General features: G+C 37.6%; 2 protein-coding genes and 1 pseudogene across 3 annotated transcripts; all 3 read right to left on the bottom strand.

The window, feature by feature from the left end:
* Nucleotides 1–119: 119 nt before the first annotated feature.
* LOC144656685 (uncharacterized) lies at nucleotides 120–7,026 on the bottom strand. Of its 2 annotated transcripts, none has more exons than XM_078516928.1 (4): nucleotides 6,886–7,026; nucleotides 6,223–6,300; nucleotides 5,196–5,875; nucleotides 120–3,671 (listed from the first exon to the last, which is right to left on the bottom strand). In XM_078516928.1, exons 3-4 carry the CDS (start codon nucleotides 5,865–5,867, stop codon nucleotides 2,703–2,705), a joined length of 1,641 nt encoding a protein of 546 aa, XP_078373054.1. In that variant the 5' UTR covers nucleotides 5,868–5,875; nucleotides 6,223–6,300; nucleotides 6,886–7,026; the 3' UTR covers nucleotides 120–2,702. The 2 variants fall into 2 exon arrangements, with proteins under 2 accessions (XP_078373054.1, XP_078373055.1); XM_078516929.1 differs by lacking the exon at nucleotides 6,886–7,026 and adding an exon at nucleotides 6,547–6,838.
* A 3,702-nt stretch (nucleotides 7,027–10,728) lies between these two features.
* On the bottom strand, nucleotides 10,729–13,287 carry LOC144656775 (NACHT, LRR and PYD domains-containing protein 3-like; annotated as a pseudogene).
* Nucleotides 13,288–13,404: 117 nt separating this feature from the next.
* On the bottom strand, nucleotides 13,405–15,758 carry LOC144656776 (uncharacterized). The gene is made up of 3 exons (XM_078517017.1): nucleotides 15,733–15,758; nucleotides 14,895–15,645; nucleotides 13,405–13,851 (listed from the first exon to the last, which is right to left on the bottom strand). The coding sequence occupies exons 2-3, from the start codon at nucleotides 15,643–15,645 to the stop codon at nucleotides 13,406–13,408; spliced, it is 1,197 nt and encodes a 398-aa protein (XP_078373143.1). The 5' UTR covers nucleotides 15,733–15,758; the 3' UTR covers nucleotide 13,405.
* Nucleotides 15,759–21,175: the final 5,417 nt, after the last annotated feature.

Below are 21,175 nucleotides of genomic sequence, written 5' to 3' on the forward strand. Positions count from 1 at the left end.
CCATAGGTAAAAGTTTATTTTGATAGTTGTTCCAAATAAAGATATAAAAAGATCTTTATATTTAAAACAACTCTATCAATTTAATTTGTTCCACATTCAACGAGAGTACTTATATACAATTGAACTTTACAAAAAAAATAATTTTAATTCTGGGATTATATATTGCAAAATTCTCAATGTTTGGCAAATAATAACTTAATAATATATTAAATAAATTTCCCAACAGACTTGCAGAAATACCAATAAAAAGCTTTAAAGATATTTTAAACACCAAGTGTGTAGCCCAAGAAGAAACCATAGCAAATGATAAAATATATATACAATATATTGGTGATACTAACAAGTTGCTTGTTTCCAAAGCATACCTTAAGGGTATAGTATCCCCCCTACCCACCATAACCCTGACTTGTGATACCATAAAATTCCGGTTATAAGACCTCCTCTGCCGGTTGACAGTACTGAACAGGGCTAAATGTTGCTTTATTATGCGTTTTTAACTTTAAAACGTATTTCAATCCACACTCCCGTAGCTCGTTCCGAAACATTTTTTGTATTCCGCGTAGTAAGCCCTCCCGGATATAAGCCCCTTCGCTTACATGTATAAGCCCACTCAAAACCCCTTGCGAAGTTGTATAAGCCCAGGGCTTATAACCGGAATTTTACCGTATATCAAGAAACTTGGTACAATATGGCTTATCAGATTGTTAATGGTTGTCACGGAAACCAATATCAGATTTACCGGTATATTTCTAAATATCATGATGAAGTATTTCAATATTTGGGTCTCACTCCCCTTCAGAATTAATGCAATTGCAGTGAAATACAATCACAAGCTTCTCACCCTAAGCAATAAATAAAAAATAAGAATGAACAGAAAAAGGAAAGAAAGAAAATTGACATTAAAAAATATGCCAATTTGAATTTTTAAAAAAAAAACTTCCAGAAATGCCATTTACAAAATTCAAGTGACAAAACTTTGATAAAGCTAAAGCAATTTTAACCTCTTGAGACACTTGTGAAGTAGCATTAGTCTAATAGGTTTTTTTAGTCTTATAGCTATTGGTATAACTCTGAGGAAAATGATACTGCACAACAAGCAATCTAATTGTGCAATGAACTATAAACTATTAGTTGCTATGACAACCAACATAATTGCCAAGGAATTACATGTATCTAACAAACATGTAGGTAAACAAATTTTAATTTGTCGTGTTAATGATTCTTTACATTATCATATTGAACAAGGTTCTTTTATTGCAGGGGGGCAGGGGCTTTGGGTGGGTGAGCGGTTTAAAAGATCCCTTCTACAGTACTATGGAAATAATATTATTGTTGATCTTTCATTCGTAAAATAAAGTATAAAATTCTGAAATAATTTACATGATTCTTGAAATTATTTATATATTATCATTATCATAAATAAATTTTCTGCATTAAGTTGCATGCCATGACTTTCAACAGTTAAAGATCCAATTCATTCAAATGACCATCAGTTTTCATCCACCTACATGTAATATTATTGTGAGCACTATGACTCTTTGAGCTCTTAATGATAATTTGATATTTTCTCCAGGAGAGAATAAAAGGACATGGTAAAATCCATTTTGTGCTTGAAGTTATTTGAATCAATTAAATTTTTATGTGAGCCATTTGTTATGGAGAATCATACCCTAGGCAATATACTCACTTATTTGAAAGCTGAAAGTGCAATATAAACTCGTGCTGTAAAAAACAAATTTGACCTTCTCCAAGACAAACACAATCGCTACCTAAAAGATACTGCCATCGGGAGTCAGCAGGCATGCCCACAATGAAGTTGTCTGTTAACAAAATTAATTGTCAACCACAGCCAAACATATTATGTGTAGGCTGCAGTTTCCTGAAACATACTCAGTCAGGTTATGTCACATATTTTTAGCACTGTGACCAATGGATTTTACCATGTTCTCTCCCAAGAGGCGAAGATTTTAAAACAAGGCTATAGCATGGGGTAGTATGCCACTCTCGATGTTTAAGGGACTGTGTCACGGATTTTACCAGATTTTTTAACCAGCCAAAATTTATATTTGTGTCGCAGGAAACCTAAAAATAGTAGTCCGTTTTTATTAGAAATTGCTATATTAGAGCACTGAAACTGTTAGCTAGCATCTTTGGCTACGGATGGCTCGGATGGAAACAGATTGCAATTTGAAAAAGTTAGGCAAACGTTTTCAAATTGTTTCCGCACGTCTCCGAAATAAAGATATTTATAGCCGTAGCTTGATTTCTATCCGCAAATTAAGGTTATAAATTCCTTTTGATGTTCAAAGATAATGTTTATTTAGGGTTAAGTTGCCTACCACTAATTTTAGAACAGTTTAGACCGAAAATGTTGGTTAAAAAATCTGGTAAAATCCGTGACACAGTCCCTTAAACATCGAGAGTGGCATACAACCCCATGCTATAGCCTTGTTTTATTGAAAGCCATGTGTACAAAAATTCTGTATTACAAACTTGTCTCAGTTTACCATCTTAAATAAAGAAACGGAGTTATGCTGCCAATAGCATGATACCAAGCTCAGCAGCATTCTGGTGCAAAAATTATGAAATTCTTGAGAGATTGTAATTTTTGAGACAAGATTGACAAATTACAATGAAATGAAGATAATGGCTTATAAATCTCAGTTATATTCAATTTTTTTCTCTGAGCAGATATAATTTCTTTACGATCTTAATGAATCCCAGAAGGCATTTTGACTTGTGAGTCTTTGGTTGATGAGATCAAGCGCACCAGAAAATACATATGGCCACTTTGTAAAAGCCACTTTGTACCTCACAGACATCCTGGGTACAGTATTGAGTTCAGAAAACTTCAAGTTCTCATATCGCGAGAGGATATTCTTCTTCCTGCCAGCAGGATTTTTGTTTAGGCGTTTCCTTTTCTTGCCTTGCTTTCCTGACAGTTGTTCTAAGTCACTAACTAATCCAGTATCACCACCAAGTGAAGGACCCTTTCCAACTTTGCTTCTTACCTTACGCTTTTTCACCTGTGCAAGTGCACGTGTCATGGACAACTTGGCAAGTGACTTTTCAGAATAGCTGTTTGCAATTCTCCGTCCAGAACTTGTGTATCGTTCTTTTGCAGAATTAGCCACAACAGTAAGTCCTCCACTGGCACATGGTTTCAACTTCTCTCCAACATCTTCAATTTTTACAAGAAGATTTCCTGATAAGGATCTTCTCTTACAGGCACTTTCACTGGGGGGAAATGTTCTTTTCTCATTATGGCTGCTAAAATTGTTTACTTCTAGTGGCACAAGTTTTATCTCTGGATAGAGACATCCATTTTGTTCAACTGAGAAACAACTCATGTCAGAACTTGTGGGATATAAAAAGCCACTACGTACTTCACTGTTTGCAGGCTGAATTCTTGCATTTGGATCTTCTATTCCACTGGTTTCTTTAGAAAAGTCTTCTGAAACAATGATTTCAGTTTTCTGAGGGACTGGACTTTCTGGTGGTGAATAGCTTTGAAGATCAGGCCACATATCTTCACATCCATACATGATATGGTCACTAAATGAAGCAAAACTCGAGGAGTATGTGCTTTGGTCCATGTCTTGTTCTGAGGCCACGGCTGTTGATAAGCTTGATGTCACAGACAATTTTTCATATGAAAAGTCTTGTGATTGCTGATATGACAAAGAAGGAGAATTAAAAGGCAACCCTGTGGGTGGTTTACATGTGGAAGTGGCCAAGCATGCGACAAAATTCTAAATGTGGCACAGGCATCAAGGTCTTACACTCAGACATTACAGAAAGTTAGCTTTGGAATATACCATTGACTTGGGGGATAAGGGTGAAAAATAAACTTGGAGGGCTGAGGGATTTGATTTGATTTGATTTGTGACTTGGGGGATAAGGGTTGTAAAGGCCATCTTTGCCAAACCTTTGGCATACCTTTGATTGCGGGAAAAGGCTGTCTGTGATTTTGATCATAGATAGTAAGCCTCTGGAAGACGACCGTTACGGTCGAAAGGGCTATGTAGTTCAATAGAATTGCAGCAGTATGGCACTACACAATTCGTCATTTTAGTATATTTGTCATTTATCAAAGGTGTGACAAAGGTACTGTGACTAAATGACTTGTATCAAAGGTAAGAGTCACATCTGTTACTAACTTTGACACACATCAAATCCCTTTCAAAGGTGATATCAAATGACTTGTCTACCTCTGACAATGGTGTCAAAGTTTGTCATCCATCTTTGTCTTGCTTTTCTGGCAATTTTGATACGATTGAGAAAGTGCAGCAAGACCAACTTTTTTGTGTCATGCCATTTCCCCACTAAGGTACTCAAGAATTATTAGTCTATTGTTGTTAATTAATAAAGATTTATTTTTTGGAAAGCATGGTCAGGTAGGTATGAAAGGTAGAAAGAGCTGTACATGTAATGGTTTATGCATGTAGTAAGCTCAATTCTGGAGCAAGAGATCTGGGAAGAGAATTTGCTGGGGTCATTGGAAATGTGTGTTCTTCAGCAAGACATGTTTATAACTCACAAACTCTTTTATTACTCTCTCTGCCAAGCAGTATAGTTGGGTACTGGTGAATTCTCAGCTATGGACACAGGGCAGGTAAAAAGTTTTGAAATCCACTTGCCCAGTGAGTCAGAAAATATTTCAGTTTTCACCTGAAGTACTACTTAATATATATTATTCTTGCCATCAATGAGACACACAAGACCACTAATTCTTATTTCACTTGCCGAGCTCTATTTGTACTTGCCGAAAATCAAAATTTGCTTACTCAGACAAAATCAAGTTTCTGTTTTTTCCTACACCTCAGGACAGTGATTATTGCAGATAATACAGTATCTTATATTTCATAAGCATCCCAGTGACTGGGTAGCAATACTCCTAGCTTCATGTAGTTGTACTTAATGCGACAGAAACTGAAGTTACATGTAAGCAAGTGTGAGCTGTTGAACCCTATAAAGAAGGCTGTACTTTGGTTGCTATCATTGGTAACAGCTAGGCTATAAAGCTGCAACCAGCATGGCGCTTAGAAGCAGAGTAAGGGATGAAACTGCTAACGGACAAAGTCTCAGCTACACATGTTGTACATACAGAGCAAGAGCAACTCTGCAACACAAAACAGACTAACCAACCAGCTTGAAAGCTACAAAATGAACTACACTAGAAGTTATGTACTTACCAACTTTTTTCTCACAAAATGTGAAAAATTCTTTGCACTCTCAGCTCCTGACAGTGTGGAATCATCTGTTACATCTGACAGTGCTTCACTGCACTCAAGTTCAGTTTCAGACATACAATGCTCATACGGCCTCGGAGTATACCCTGGTGTTTTCAATGTTACAGGTGTAAGGCAAACAGAAGCAACAAGTTCTCTTCCCTTGGAGCTACCTGACGAACACCTAGAAGATGTTGAAACCACAGAGTTCCTTCGCTTGGTTGACCACGTGTTCACAGTTGTGTCGTCAGGTTTAGTGTCTAAACAATCCTTCATTATAGGCGGCCAAGAGTAGCTGGGAGGAGAAATCTGGGTTGAAGTACAAGTCCCATTTGTGTTGTTGCCTGGAACACATTGTTCAGACATCTCAGCCCAACTTGTGTCTCTGGCCACTTTTAATGAGTTGCTACATGTAAAAGCTTGATCACTTACTCCTGACGTAAAAGAGAAGTTCATCGGACTTGGGGAAGACACACCAATCTCAGTTGTATCTTTCCCTGCATTTAATGAGGTTCTACTACTCTTCCTTTTGACAACGTAGCTGTGATACTGTTCCTGTGCATTGGGAGGAAGTTCACCTGCTGACAGCCGTGGCAGACACACACGAGCACATGGCATGTTCCGTGGATCAATCATGCTGGTGGCTAAAAGCAAATATTCTAGTGAACACATTTGACTTCATTTTAAACTATTACTGAGTACTACATTGTACGTTGCCCTCGAAGCTTTACTTTTTTGGCCAACTGTTTATGTTGGACAATCTGTCAGCCTTGGGTATTATCCTTCGATATACCAGACCCTTGAGTGGGTTTATTATACAAGGAAACATAAATAACAAATCTGCATGTCATTAATGTACGTCTCTAATACATTTTATGTCCATGTTATGCCACTAGCATGGACCAGGCTTGAAAAATAAAACCCACACATTTCGAATGATATTGATCAGTTAACTAAAATAATTATATAAAGCAAGAAAAAAGTACACTACCTGCCTTACTTGAGCCTCAAGACTCAGTATGTTGTAAATTTATTGATATGGTGCTGCTTCAAAAATGCTTTTTTTTACCTGTGTGAAAGAAAATTAAACGTTTCATATTTTTAGGCTATCTTTATTGATTGGGAAAGACCCTACATGTACATGAATTTTGGTTTCTGCGATTTGACAACTCGGCCCGCCAAAATATAATACAATTGCTACTTGCTTTATTAGACTGAAGTTACATTTCAGGAAGGAATCCATTCGTTAATCGTTAAAACTTACATACTTTCCTATACAGTAAGGAAAAGATTGAAGTATAAATTGATAATTTACCTGTTGTTGATAATATAACATCGTTTTTGTCGGCATTTTTAAAGTGTTATCGCATACGCAGAAATCTTAATTGATCGTTTTATTAAATTTACTACGAAGTCTTTTATATATCTTATCTGTAGTTGTCGTAAAAGTCGACGTCATTTCGTCTTTCTTCAGAGGTGGTGTGAAAAGAAACTCGACGTTATAGAAGCAGAATACTTTCTCACTAAGGTAATTCATCGTGAAAACATTCGCACATGAATGAAATAACGGCATTACGTGCTACGTAACATACTGCGAAACAAACGAGCGTACTTTAGACTTCATTGCGTAATAATAATTATGCCAAAACCTTACCTTTGAACGTGAAAACCAAATGGCGGCGAATTAAGAGTTAACAGAAAAAAGAACGGTTAGGATAATGAAACTTTCGTAACTTGTATTGCTGCCCGAATCCCGCTTGTCAATGACTGAAACGCCGACTGAATCCCGTTTTTTAGAAAATGGCGTAGCTGAGTCCGCGATATCCCTGTACAGCAGAAAATAAAAACGTGCCGCGCGAGCCGCCTCGTGCCAGCCGCGCGCGACCTCACGATACTTTCATATCATGATAACAACAGCTGACGTACGAAGTAGCCTTCCACGCAGTCATTTTTAGGGGAGATCGTGTTTTACTGCTCGTTTGTGTGGAGGAGTGAAACAAGGGAGGGGAGAAAAAAACGACTTCGTGGGAGGCTACAGCTGGAGTGGCATTGTGCACTAACCGTCAAATCCATGGCAATGCGAATGAGCCGATCGATTAAAACCTGTCAAAAAGCCGAGGTAAAGTACACCTAACAAAAACGTAAGCTTTATAATTACATATAAGTGCTCGAGACAAACTTGAAACAATTGTGAATTTGACGTGGTCCATGTGGTCCATAGCCTACGCGCGAACGCAGACATATTTCCGGCTATGGTTTCTCTTACTTATCGGCAGAGAGAAACGACAGCCGGAAATACGTCTGCGTTCGAGCGCAGGCTATGTGGTTCATCGGAAAACGATCTCAGATACCATGGCCTGTACACCAATTAAATCTCAGGAACTGCAATATACCATGTCTGATATCCGTCGTCCGATCTTGTACCACGTGACGTGTTTTGTCCAATGAGAACGCGCGCAGATTAACCGAAAAAAAGGAGAAAAGAGAAACAGGGGATTGAAAGAGAAGCAAAATTTTCTAGAATACAACTGAGGTTGAAATTGAAATTCATTTGAGAGTGAGTGCCTCAAATACCAACAATACCAACAATACCTCCCATCGTAAACCACAGACGCCAATTTTATGACTTTTCCATGACGTGTTGTCCGAAATATCCCTTTCTAAGCACATCCTTCGCCTAGAAACTGGCAGACAAATCGCTGCGTCGACGATTCGACGCAACGATTCAAAAGTTTGCATTTGGTGACTCATTTTCTAAAAGCGAACGTAAAGGATAAGAATAGGATAAACAATTACAACGAACTTAAATTCTTTTGAGAATAGCGCAACCAGTAGCTTATTGTTCTGTTGTATTAGATAAAAAAACAAAACAAATAAAACCACTAAAAGAACTAACCAATCGTCTCTCGTTTCACCGTTGTCACCCGGCTTTTACAAACTCTTAATAAATTAAAAACAACAACAACAACAACAACAACAACGGTGAATTCCCGAAAGGAATAATTTGCCGCTTTGGGTGATGAATATGTCACTCCAAGGAAAGATGGCTATTTTGACGACTGGTTTCGACAAAAGCTTTGTGACCAAGGAGTGAGAACCGGAATATTTATTGCGAAACAGGCCTAGGGACTTACTTTTACATGCAGACTTTTTTAAATTATTAAAGTAGAAGTTCACTCCAGAATGGCCATTTATTTTCTTTTCGCCAATAAAAAGTTTACACAAAGATATGTTATTCACCAAAATTTCAGCCTCCAACGTGCGCTATAACTCTACGAAATCTTTCCCAAAACTCGACAACTGAACGCCGCCATCTTGGAGCTGGTAATGTATGCATGACGTCAGAAAGCTCAGCCTGAAGTTTGGCGAGAAAATTTAAATACTCGAAACTCCTAGCCTGAATTTCAGACATCCCTCTGTGCTCGCCTGCTCGCCAGAAGGGACGTCTGAACACATTTGGGCCTAATGCCGTCCGGTGACGTCACTACACTTTGATTTTAATTCATGCGGAAAAGTTTCTGTCGAGGCCATGAAATTGTGAAAGAAAAATCGCTTCAATAAAGGATTACAGGGTATAAAATTGTTTTAATAGTAAACTATTGAAAACTTGAGACAAATGAATGAGATTTTAATCGACTGCAGGCTATATTCTTTTACGGAACCGATTTAATCTGAACTGATTTGCTTTATCTAGCGATCAAAATATAATATGTTACGCAGCGGACAAATACAACACACTCGTGAGTACTTAAATGAATCAATTTAGACGGTTACAGAGGCACCAAGAAACGGAATTCAATACAAAAATATCCTACTTGACTGTGGGCACTGAGTTCAGAAATCACTGGCTCATCGAGGCTGCAGGACATAAGCGTCGAGCGGCTTTGTTGACAAAACAAATACATAAAAATTTGGCAAAACACTGCATGTCGAAGCGACGAATGCCGCCAACTTAAAACCTACCGATTTCCATTATTATTCTTCATCCGTAGGTAAACTAATAAAGTAATAAACTCAAGGTAAATGACTAATAAATTCATTTCTGGGAAGGTGAACTCTTTCGAACTCTTTCCAAACGTTTTCAAATTACAATCCTCGCGCGGTAAAATTCAGTCATAATTTCACATAATTGTGCAAATCTGAATTTTTAAATCAACCAATCGAAATCACTACCCGGTTTTCGGGTAGTGACGTCACCGGACGGCATTAGGCATAAATGTGTTCAGACGTCCCTTCTGGCAAGCAGGCGAGCACAGAGGGATGTCTGAAATTCAGGCTACGAAACTCCTTGTTTCTTCGTTGTTGCTTTTGTTTGCCAAAACGTCTGTTTGTGCATCTCCATTTTGCTCAAACAGAGCTCCAAGAAATACAAAACACAAGGAGTTGTGACTATTAAAATTTTCCCGCCAAACTTCAGGCTGAGCTCTTTGACGTCACGTATACATTACCAGCTCCAAGATGGCGGCGTTCAGTTGTCGAGTTTTGGGAAAGATTTCGTAGGGTTATAGCGAACGTTGGAGGCTAAAATTTTGGTGAATAACATATCTTTGTGTAAACTTTTTATTGGCGTAAAGAAAATAAATGGCCATTCTGGAGTGAACTTCTCCTTTAAATTCTCAGCTTCGGATAATGCATTTCTAGCTTCTTGAATCCTAGGTGAATTTCAGACATCCCTCTGTGCTCGCCTGCAGCGGAGGGATGTCTGAAATTCAGGCTACTTGAATCCTGGTTATCAGCCATTATACCTATATATGTTTGACTTTTTATATAAATAGTTAGTTCTTATATAAATGGTTGTTGTGTTGTTGTTATATGGGAAATGATTGCGGCAAGTGCCGCTCAGCTTAAAACTTTTCTGCTGAAAGCGAAAGGTAATAACAAAAATGGCGGAAAACAGTAAATTTGGCGAGCTTTAAAATTAAATACAAGAAATAATCGGCAATGCCTTCCTAAAACCACACAAATGCCATAGTTAACTGAACTATACGCAACACAAAAGGATTGATGCGAAAAGTTAAAATAAATTTCGTTTCAGCATAATATAGTATAGTCTTGATGACAGCCTGGAGCGGAGCCGTAAACAAGTACATTGTAAACCCTTACTTCGTTCGACTTGCACGAAGCGTATAATTTCCAGAAAAGCTATTGCTTCAGAACTTCCCGGTAAACCTTAATTGTTGTCACATTTTTCCAGGATGTATAGACGACTTTAGAGGATGATAGAGGAGAAAACTCCCTCGCTCGCTTGCTTTTGCTTTCCTCCGAAATTTGAAAGAGGAACTACGGTATACGACAATATGTATAAGAAGATGAAATCTCTTAAGTGAGAACTTCAATTAAGCGGGGCACTGAAAGATTTCATTATATCGAACGAAGTCACGGGATAAAAGTAGTGAAGGTAAACTGGTCAATCTTACATTCAGCTGCATCCAAATAGATCTACACCCCCTCCCCCCCCCCCCCCCAAAAAAGGCAAGGCAAACTATTCCAGTCTCAATGCATTGAAAAACTTTAATTTATGAAACGTTACGAAAATGTTGTTCTTTTCTTGTTGAACACCTACAAAATTACAACGAGCAGTGAATTTATCTAACGCTAATCTGTTTAGTTACAATTCGTCATCATTTTTATATTTACATAAACGGAATACTATTGAATTTTAATTCAATAGTATTCCGAAGAGAAACGTTTTTAAAAAAACGTTTCTCTTCTAACTCAAAGTATACGGCATTACGTGCATGCGAATTCTATTGATCAGTATCTCTTATGGTTCCTTGTAACTATTAAGTATGAGATTTTAAAACCTTGCCTGTGTTGTTGAATTAGAACCAAATAGATTCTCCTCACTTTCCTCACTGATCTGATTGTCCCTCATTAATTTCTAGTGAAGTCAGTTTACAATTCTCAAGTAATTCACAAAACAGATTGAAAACATCGCTATCGGTGATCCGCTGAATATATCCTAGGCCAAGTGTGGGTTCTTTACAGCTCGAATGCTGTAATGCTTCACATAGACCGGCAAAACCGGCATCGGTGATCTGATTACCAGCCAGATCTTGTTCGGTTACTTCACAGCTTGGATGCTGTAATGCTCCACTGGGACTTGCAACACCGGTATCGGTGATTAGTGTGATTTCTTTACAGCTTGGATGCTCTAATGTTTCACGCAATCTTTGAACACCGGTATCGCTGATCTGATTACCACTCAGATTTAGTGTTGTTACTTTACAGCTTGAATGCTGTAACGTTTCACACAGACTTGTAAGGCCGGTATCGGTGATGTTATTATCACTCAGATGTAGAGTGGTTACTTGACAGCTTGAATACTGTAACGCTTCACACAGACTTGCAAGGCCGGTATCGGTGATCTTATTACCACTCAGATCTAGTGTGGTTACTTTACAGCTTAAATGCTGTAATGCTTCACACAGACTTGCAAGGCCGGTATCGGTGATGTTATTATCACTCAGATGTAGAGTGGTTACTTGACAGCTTGGATACTGAACGCTTCACACAAACTGGCAACACCAGTATCGGTAATTTGACTATCCCTCAGAATTAGTATGGTTACTAGACAGCTTGAATGCTGCAATGCTTCACACAGATTTGCAACGCTGGTATCAGTGATCTGATTACCGGACAGATCTAGTGTGGTCACTTTACAGCCCGAATGCTGTAGTGCTTCACACAGTTTGGCAACACCGGTATCGGTGATGTCAGCACCTGCAATACATAATTCTGTCAATTTAGTAGACAGCAAGCTAATCAAAGCAACACTATCGTCACACAATGTACAACATGAAAAGTTCAGTTCGGTTACGGCGCAGTGTTCTTTCTCCAGTGATTCACAGATACGTTTTATTCCAGACAGTGTTAGAGATGACATATAAAATCCAATTGTCAAACTATTAACAGTAAAGGATTGTTCAGAACTTTCAAATTGTGCCGCAGTAACTTGCTCTTCATTCAATTCAGTAATGGTATCCAACAAAAACGATACTCCAATACAGTCAACGTCATTTAACATCACAAACTTCATGCGGCTATTTCGACACTGAAAGTAGTGATGGGGATGATTCTTTATGACATTTTTGGCAAATTCCTTGTCTCGGTATTCGTTGAGACACCTTGCTCTTTGGAGAAGTCCAAGAGGTTGGCTTGGTTGCGGTGATGAAATACTTTCTAGCAATATTTCCATTAGTTTGTCATCTCTTTTCCTTGATAAAATACCAGCCATGAACTGCAGAACCATTTCAGACACATTTTCTTTCGGAATTTCATTTCTCATAACAAAACAACGAGCAGCCAAAAACTCATGGATGGTAAGATGAGTAAAACTTAACTGTTTTGTGGATTCAAAAGCAGATCTCCTAAAAGGAGGACCCCAATGAAGAAGACCGCTTCCTTTTAGTGTTTCGATTTCTTCTGATTTAAACTTTTCCTTCATGTCTCCTTCGCCAAAAACTGGCCTTTTCTTCAAGAGCATTTGAGCTGCTAGCTCTGATAATTTATCCAATGTGCTTTCTACGACGTCTGAAGCCTTGTGTTCCTCGGGAATTTCTTTCGTCTTATATTCTGACTCGGCATTATGTTTCAGTTCAAAAATGCTGACAACGTCGGAATAAATGTCAGTTGCTGACACGGGATGATCAGTGCTTTTGGATTCTTGAAGAGTATATTCCAAATAGAAACACATCAGAAAACAAAGGACTGGAACATGAGCAAAGCTAACAAGATTCTCATTGTTCGTGACATGTTCTAGAACAGTGTTCTTCATGGTTTCGTTTCCTCTGAAATACTTTTCAATGTACTCTTTTACTTGCTGTGGAGAAAATCCCGTAATTTCCACGTATCGGTCGAAACCAATTCCTCCCAGCTTACAAGATTCATCTGGTCTTGATGTTATCATAACAACACAGTCTCTCAATAACTTTCTTTTGATGAGTTTGGCACACAGTGCGGCTACCGGCATTTCTTCTCTGGCATTATTTGGATACTGTTCTTCCGAGTTACCGACGATGTAATCTTGTTGCGAATACTCGTCATACCCATCCATGACGATTAAAACCTCCTCAGAGTGATTAAGAAGATATTCAAACAATGACTTATCTATGTTTGACTTATCATCCAAAACTGAACAACAGTTTAAGAGCTCTCGCAAAGAAAACGGACGGTCATTTCCATGCAAATTCAATTGTCGAAATGTCAACAAATACGCAAACTTGATATCTGGTGTCTGCAAATTTTGCTCGTGAATGAAATAGTTTATCATCAGCCCAATCCCGAACAAACTTTTGACAAAACAGAGTCTTTCCAATCCCTGCTTTCCCAGTAAGAAGAATAGATTTGGGGTTATGCTTATCATTGGAACTGCAAACTAATATTTCTTCACAGGTTTTGACCCGGGTTCCACTGACTTGCCCATAACAATCCAGCAATTCACGTCTTGCTGATGTCATATCATTCTTACAGAGGGACTTTCTACCGTGCTGTATAAGAAGATTAGTGAATATATCATCTGTTCTGGGGCTAGAAATGGTTGGAGAGGCCATCAGTTTGGGCTGGAACTCTGTTTGGCTTCTAATAGATGTTTTTAAAGCTCTTGTGTAGATGGTCGTAGCTGCAGGAAAAAAGAAAAAAGATACAGAATTTAAAACTAGACCACAGTTTTGTCTCTTCACTCAGGTTTTTTTTCTGTTGCATCATTGATCAGAAATTGGTCATGTGCATGGTACAGCTGAACTGGATCCCAGCTAGAATTCAGTTTAATTTGATTTATATAGGTCGAAGTTTATACAATGTAGCCCTATATAATTGACCTTTTTAAACTAAAAGATTTGGTTAGAAAGTGACTGCCAAAAACATTATTCGTGTAATTTTCCGAACAATTTCTCGGCTTTGGGCTGTAGTTGTCAGTTATTTCCAATAATTTGAAATTGTCTACAATGAGCCATTTTAATAGTGCTCATTAATCCACAAGCCTAACGGCTAAGTAAACATTAAATATTGCTCAACTTTTTGGCAAGTGAGATTTTTATTTTCAGGTTAATAACCATGCCACAAAAACTTTTTGCTTTCATGAAATATTATCCAAACATAAACTTAGGGGAAGTAATTCACATATGGCCAAGGTAGAGAAAGCTTAAGAAACCTAGATATTTCCAAGGAATTTCCCACTATTTATACACTCAAGAAAATATTCTTTTGATACACTGTTATTTTCAGTTACCTTTATTGCTTTCTGCACCTTTCCATCTCTCTTTTTTTAACTGTCTTTTAGAATGTATTCATTTCGTGTCCCCAAATTACTATGGGTTTTCCCGAGCTAAGTGGTTATTTGACACGTTAATAAAGTTTCTATTCTATTCAATTCTATATACTTCAAAACCCATTCCAATTACAAGGGCATTAAAATGTTTCATTAATGATACATCTACGGCTGTATAGGACAGGCATGCCCCCTCCACCCCCCCCCCCCCTCACTCCAGGTCAAAAAAGAAAAGACCCACATCTCCATCTCTCCTTTGAACAAATCTGGATCCCTCGCTGGTTAGTCTTAAATTATCATACTATAATCATTTCATTTCTTTCATTGTAGCCATTGATAGCACCGGTAATTCTTTCTAATTTTAACTGGCTAGTAATGTCAATTCTTAGTCTCACCTTGCGAATTGTTTTCGGTAGCATCATAACTTGCCAACAAGTTCTCCATGTCAAGGTTGTTTGCAACCTCAAAGACATCTCCAAGTAACTTTTCATGAAATTTCTCTCTGGTTAATGACAAGTGAACGACTTCCAATATAGCGAGCATCATGATAGAAGCTTTGATGATAATAATAGCAATGTTGAGATTTGACTTCTCCTTGTAATGAAGGTCATTGCATCGTATCGCAGTTTCCGTCTGGTTGACAGGAACTGTTGTCGTGTTCGTCTGAGGGACAAATCTGCTGCATTTAAACATTGAGGGCAGACCAAGGGTCTGATATGTGCAAAAGATGCCAATCATGACACTGAGGAACACAAATCGAAAGCACACATGAACAATGTACATACAGAGAAACTTTCTCAGCTGACGTCGTCTTTGGCTTCGTTCAGCTTGCTCTTTTTTGACCTGTCTTAATGTGACAGCACCGTAAAGCATGAAGCAAATCCAGCAAACACATAAAACTCCATAAGTGATAGCAGAAACATTCCGAGGTATTAACCACGGGCTCACGGTAGAGGTGTACTCGTCGTAGCAAAGCTGTTTGATGAAATCATCGGGCTTGGGAGAACAGTTAAATGTCAGTCTATCGGTGGCATGATAATGTTGTAGAGCACCGATTACCGCACCGAAGGAGATGGAAAACAAAAGGAATTGAATGCCTCCATAAATGGTCTGTGAACTGAGCGCTAGTTGAAACAGACTATCCATCTAAAAGAGTGAAATAAATAATATGAATTACAAGGTAGTTAAAACAGGCATTCAAATCAAACCAAATGATCAGGAAATTATTCTAACCTAGCTTCACCTTCTGTCGGCGTTTGGGATGTTAGTCAGTATTAGCTGCTGATAACAAATGAAGCTTTTACAGTTTTTCTCCTTAAATAAAGATTTAAAGTTGAATCTATGACAGATTTTCTATTTCCAATTTCTTAAAAATCGGGCACTGACTTTTTCACTTTCTAACTGTCTTCGTTTTCTGTGGAAACGGAAATAACAGACTGTTTCCTCGCCAAGAAAACGGAACTCAAACTGCGATGTATGTTTTGTCGAAAATCAAATGTTGTGTTACATTGTGTCTACAAAAAATCCAAAACTGTTCGGGTAAATAACCCGCGCGCCGCCATGTTAATTTGTGAAGTCACTTCGTTGTCGGAGATCTGTCGGAGATCTAAATATGGAGTCTACGCAAAAAGGTTTAGGGTGGCTTACTACAGATTTAAGAGGCTCAAGAGCGCGCGCCCCGAATTTCTGCCTGACGTCAATACTGCTCGAACGGACAAAAATTACCCTAACAACTCTAAAAGAAAACGAAAACAAGTTTCATCACTTTAATCCAACTTGGCATGCCACAGAGAGTTTCAAATGCTTTCAGACGCGTGTTTAGAACAGAAACATATGACACGAAAAGTACATATGTGTTTACAGATTTCTATTTTATTTTTCATGAATGTTTAATCAGAGTCAATTTCTAATTTGTGAGCTTTTGAGGTGGGGTCATACGTGAAGATTTTGAGAAAAAATACCATTGAAACTACTAGTGCCCAGTCTCCTCTTATTAATCAAACATATTTTGGGTGAAATGTCGCATTAGGTGGTTGTACGCTGTAACAAACAGTTATAAGAGGAAGATAAAACATTGCTGAACATTTTACAAAAGAGTTGGCCCCACTTAGCATACAGCTATTTCAATTGACTTTGTCCGATCAAAGCTTAAAGACAAGCCGGATCGAAAGGTAGTATAAGTAGAAGAAGAGAGCAACTGCACGTGCTGAATACTAATAGACACATAGACATGACAAACGCGAAGTTTCACATTTTCTTTCTCTTCAGACATATGGAGACAAGGTACTTTTAACCACACTGAATTTTAAAGAATTGTCAAAACTTAAAGCCATGGCAATGCGACAGTAAAATTAAAGCTACAGAAAGGCCTCCTAAGAAGAAAACAAATTTGTGAGTCCTTCACGTGGAAAATACAAACTTTTCCATTTCCAGTAGGTAAACATTCAAAATTCTTTTGAATAACCAGAACACCATATGTTGCTATGGTAGGCTGTCTACCATTACCTGTTCACCAACGACTGAGAATGTAGTTCATGTGATGTTATTGAAGCATCAGCCGGATAGAGAATTAAAATGGTAGAACTGCCTGCTGGCTCATCCATATCATAATAAAATAGTCCGGCGGCTTAGCTCGAAATTTTGGTTGAATTGTGCACTTTTTGATACAAGCATGAAACTTGGCACAATGAAAGTGGTCACCAACAGAAATTTTTTCAGATATAGTGCCAAGCCCGAAAAACACCGGTTTCCATGGAAACCTTAATTTATTAAGCCTATTCAGACCGGGCTTTTTTGGATCTTTCCAGACCTCCGTAACGTCCAGAATATTTAAGCAATCACAATGAAACTTAGGGAATATATAGTATGTCCAAACACCTATCTTTTGGTATACGTCACGTGGGAAGATGACGTCACATCACGAGACAATTGCATCATAATGTCAAAACAGCCGCCATCTTGGATCCGCCATCTTGGATTTCGAATTTTTTCCAAAAAGTTATAATACTACCCAAAATTACTGCAAAGAACTAAAAATCAATAAAACTGTGCTTACAAACCGTAAAAGGATGAAAATAATTGCATTAAAATTATTTTTCATTAATAGAAACACGAAAATTACAAAATTGGGAAAACATGCCTGTCAAAATACCATTGCCATGGTGACGTCAAGTTCCTGACACAACAACTTATCCTACCAAAGTATTTTCAGATAAATTTTAGATAAATTCGCAAAGTTTGGTAGCGTTTGGTTGAATCTTGAAGAAGTTATAAGCGTTCAAAGTCAGCACGGGCACTTTCCGCCCCTCCCGGTCCGGGCAATTTTTTTTTTTTACGCCCACTTCAAGATGGCCGCCACTTACCGTGATCGACTGGTAACTAGTAACCAGGGACGATTTAGTACTGGGCTCTACCAGGAAAATTTGCTTTTGCTTCCGGTAAATTTTTTTCTTTCGTACGGCTTTCAAATGTGCTTTCAGAGCAGTTCTTGTCGCAGTTTTGACCCTTGGATACAGAAGAGCGTTGATATTTTAAGTCTGCAATGTTGTAATGTGATATCCTAAGTCTGCATTGTAGTAAGACTAGTAAAATGAGAAGAAGTCAAAACGCGCGCGGTTATTTTGTAGAATTACTTGATTTCGAGCATTTTCGAAATAAATTACGTGGGAATTCTGAGTCTACTCTCGCTTTTGCCTAAACTTGCTATGAGAAAGAAGTCTCAGGGATTCTTCAATCATCGAGCTGAGCTCTCTCCTGCAAGTGGCGCGGCATGGGCGTAAAAGCGAAATCGTTTGCTTTTTACGCCCACTTTACTTCCCTTTCGAGAGAGCACTGGGAACGAGGCGAATATTAGCGCCTGGTAGAAACTATAATTTTTTTTTTCAAATGTGTGGTTAACACTTTTGGCCATTTGCCGACAAACAATGCCTTTTTTCCTGTATATTATACAACAAAATGAAGTGATACACTGTACGTGCACAGAACTCATGAACAAGGCAAACATGCTTATTTAGTGTTTATTTAAGAATGGTTGACAGGAAATATAACAATTTCTGATATATTTATGATTTGACCGGATTTACAAAACCTGTTACAAAAATATTTGTTGCCTTGATCAAGAATTTCAGGCTGACTATTATTATTGAGCGCCTCGATCAGTGTTTGACAACATCCCTACAAGAAAAGTAATATAAACAGTGTAGTTTCCTGTAATTATGATGTCATAAGTTACCATATTAGTATTAAAGTTATAAACAGTGTAGTTTGCTATAATATTGTCATTATTAAATATTAGTATTTAAGTTACCATATTAGTATTTAAGTTATATATAATTACCATCTGTTCACACAAATACCTTTATGTTGATGCTGTAGTCCAACATGTCAACAGATGTATAACGGGTGTGGTTACAACTTGTTCACTTGACTAAAGTGTAGAGCAGGCAACAATAAAAAATTGAAATTGTCTAATGTGGTTGTTATAACTACTGATCAATGAATAATCAATGCATAATAAGTAATAATTATTATCACCAGACTAAAACTGATAACTAATGAAAGTGCCTAGAAAGATAAACATTTTGAATAACATAATATTACTGGGTTGTGGTCAAACCTGAACTAGTGAGCTCTCCACCCATATCTTGCATAAAATTCCCTCCACTGAAAACAGAATTGAACAGAACATGAATTATGTTATTTACCCAGGTCCCTAATTTTATTCAAAATTTTGTCTTATTTTCCACACTTTTCCTGCTCTGAAAAGATGTTCCACATTTCAAAATCATTTCCACAACATGAACCCTGTATATGTTATTTTAGCATACTGGAGTGAAGCACCATGAATTTTTTGGCCATTGGCATGGTGGAATTTGATAGGAATCCATGGGGCATGCAAAAAGTATGTCTTGAGAGGGGCAGAGGCCAAAAATGAAGTGTGTAAGGTAACCGAAACATTCCTTTTTATGTTTAATTATGAGGGCACCTGGCACCTGTAATGCTCGAAAAATTATGCCGAAATGCTAAGAGTGTCCTGAAGGGGTAAAATGGGAAATGGGATTTGGAAAGATTGTCATTGGGAAAATGGATTTGGGTCACTGGGACTGTGGGATTTGGTCACTGGGAATGGGAATCACAGACAGAAAAACAACTGAACTGGGGTTGAGATTTTTAAATATGGGAAAACAATAGGCTGAGAAATGGAATTTGGGCAAAATTTGAGCTGGGAAAATGGGATTTATACCCCTCTGCTAAAACTAGCATTCCTAAGACTGTGAAAATTTACTTTTACAGTATGTTGAGTTCTGCATGTTCAGTTTGATTTGAATCTAATCCCACCTCCACCCCCTCCCACCCATTGCACACATTTAAAAGGAATGGTACACAAGATACATGAAAATAGTAATCGAGCTTACTTGTGACCAGTGCTGATTTGTATTGCATTAGCTATTGCAAGATACAGCTCATGGGCATCCTGCTGATCAATTTCCATACAGGGTTCATGTTGTGGAAATGATTTTGAAATGTGGAACATCTTTTCAGAGCAGGAAAAGTGTGGAAAATAAGACAAAATTTTGAATAAAAAGGGACCTGGGTAAATAACATAATTCATGTTCTGTTCAATACTGTTTTTAGTGGAGGAAATTTTATGCAAGATATGGATGGAGAGCTTACTAGTTCAGGTTTGACCACAACCCAGTAATATTATGTTATTCAAAATGTTTATCTTTCTAGGCACTTTCATTAGTTATCAGTTTTAGTCTGGTGATAATAATTATTACTTATTATGCATTGATTATTCATTGATTAGTAGTTATAACAACCACATTAGACAATTTCAATTTTTTATTGTTGCCTGCTCTACATTTAAGTCAAGTGCACAAGTTGTAACCACATCCGTTATACATCTGTTGACATGTTGGACTTAACAGCATCAACATAGAGGTATTTGTGTGAACAGATGGTAATTATATATAACTTAAATACTAATATGGTAACTTAAATACTAATATTTAATAATGACAATATTATAGCAAACTACACTGTTTATAACTTTAATACTAATATGGTAACTTATGACATCATAATTACAGGAAACTACACTGTTTATATTACTTTTCTTGTAGGGATGTTGTCAAACACTGATCGAGGCGCTCAATAATAATAGTCAGCCTGAAATTCTTGATCAAGGCAACAAATATTTTTGTTACAGGTTTTGTAAATCCGGTCAAATCATAAATATATCAGAAATTGTTATATTTCCTGTCAACCATTCTTAAATAAACACTGAATAAGCATGTTTGCCTTGTTCATGAGTTCTGTGCACGTACAGTGTATCACTTCATTTTGTTGTATAATATACAGGAAAAAAGGCATTGTTTGTCGGCAAATGGCCAAAAGTGTTAACCACACATTTGAAAAAAAAAATTATAGTTTCTACCAGGCGCTAATATTCGCCTCGTTCCCAGTGCTCTCTCGAAAGAGAAGTAAAGTGGGCGTAAAAAGCAAACGATTTCGCTTTTACGCCCACTTGCAGGAGAGAGCTCAGCTCGATGATTAAAGAATCCCTGAGACTTCTTTCTCATAGGAAGTTTAGGCAGAAGCGAGAGTAGACTCAGAATTCCCACGTAATTTATTTCGAAAATGCTCGAAATCAAGTAATTCTACAAAATAACCG

The sequence above is a fragment of the Oculina patagonica genome, chromosome 6 (assembly GCF_052425735.1).
Source record: "Oculina patagonica isolate OP01 chromosome 6, crgOcupat, whole genome shotgun sequence".
In the NCBI taxonomy this organism is placed as follows: domain Eukaryota; kingdom Metazoa; phylum Cnidaria; class Anthozoa; order Scleractinia; family Oculinidae; genus Oculina; species Oculina patagonica.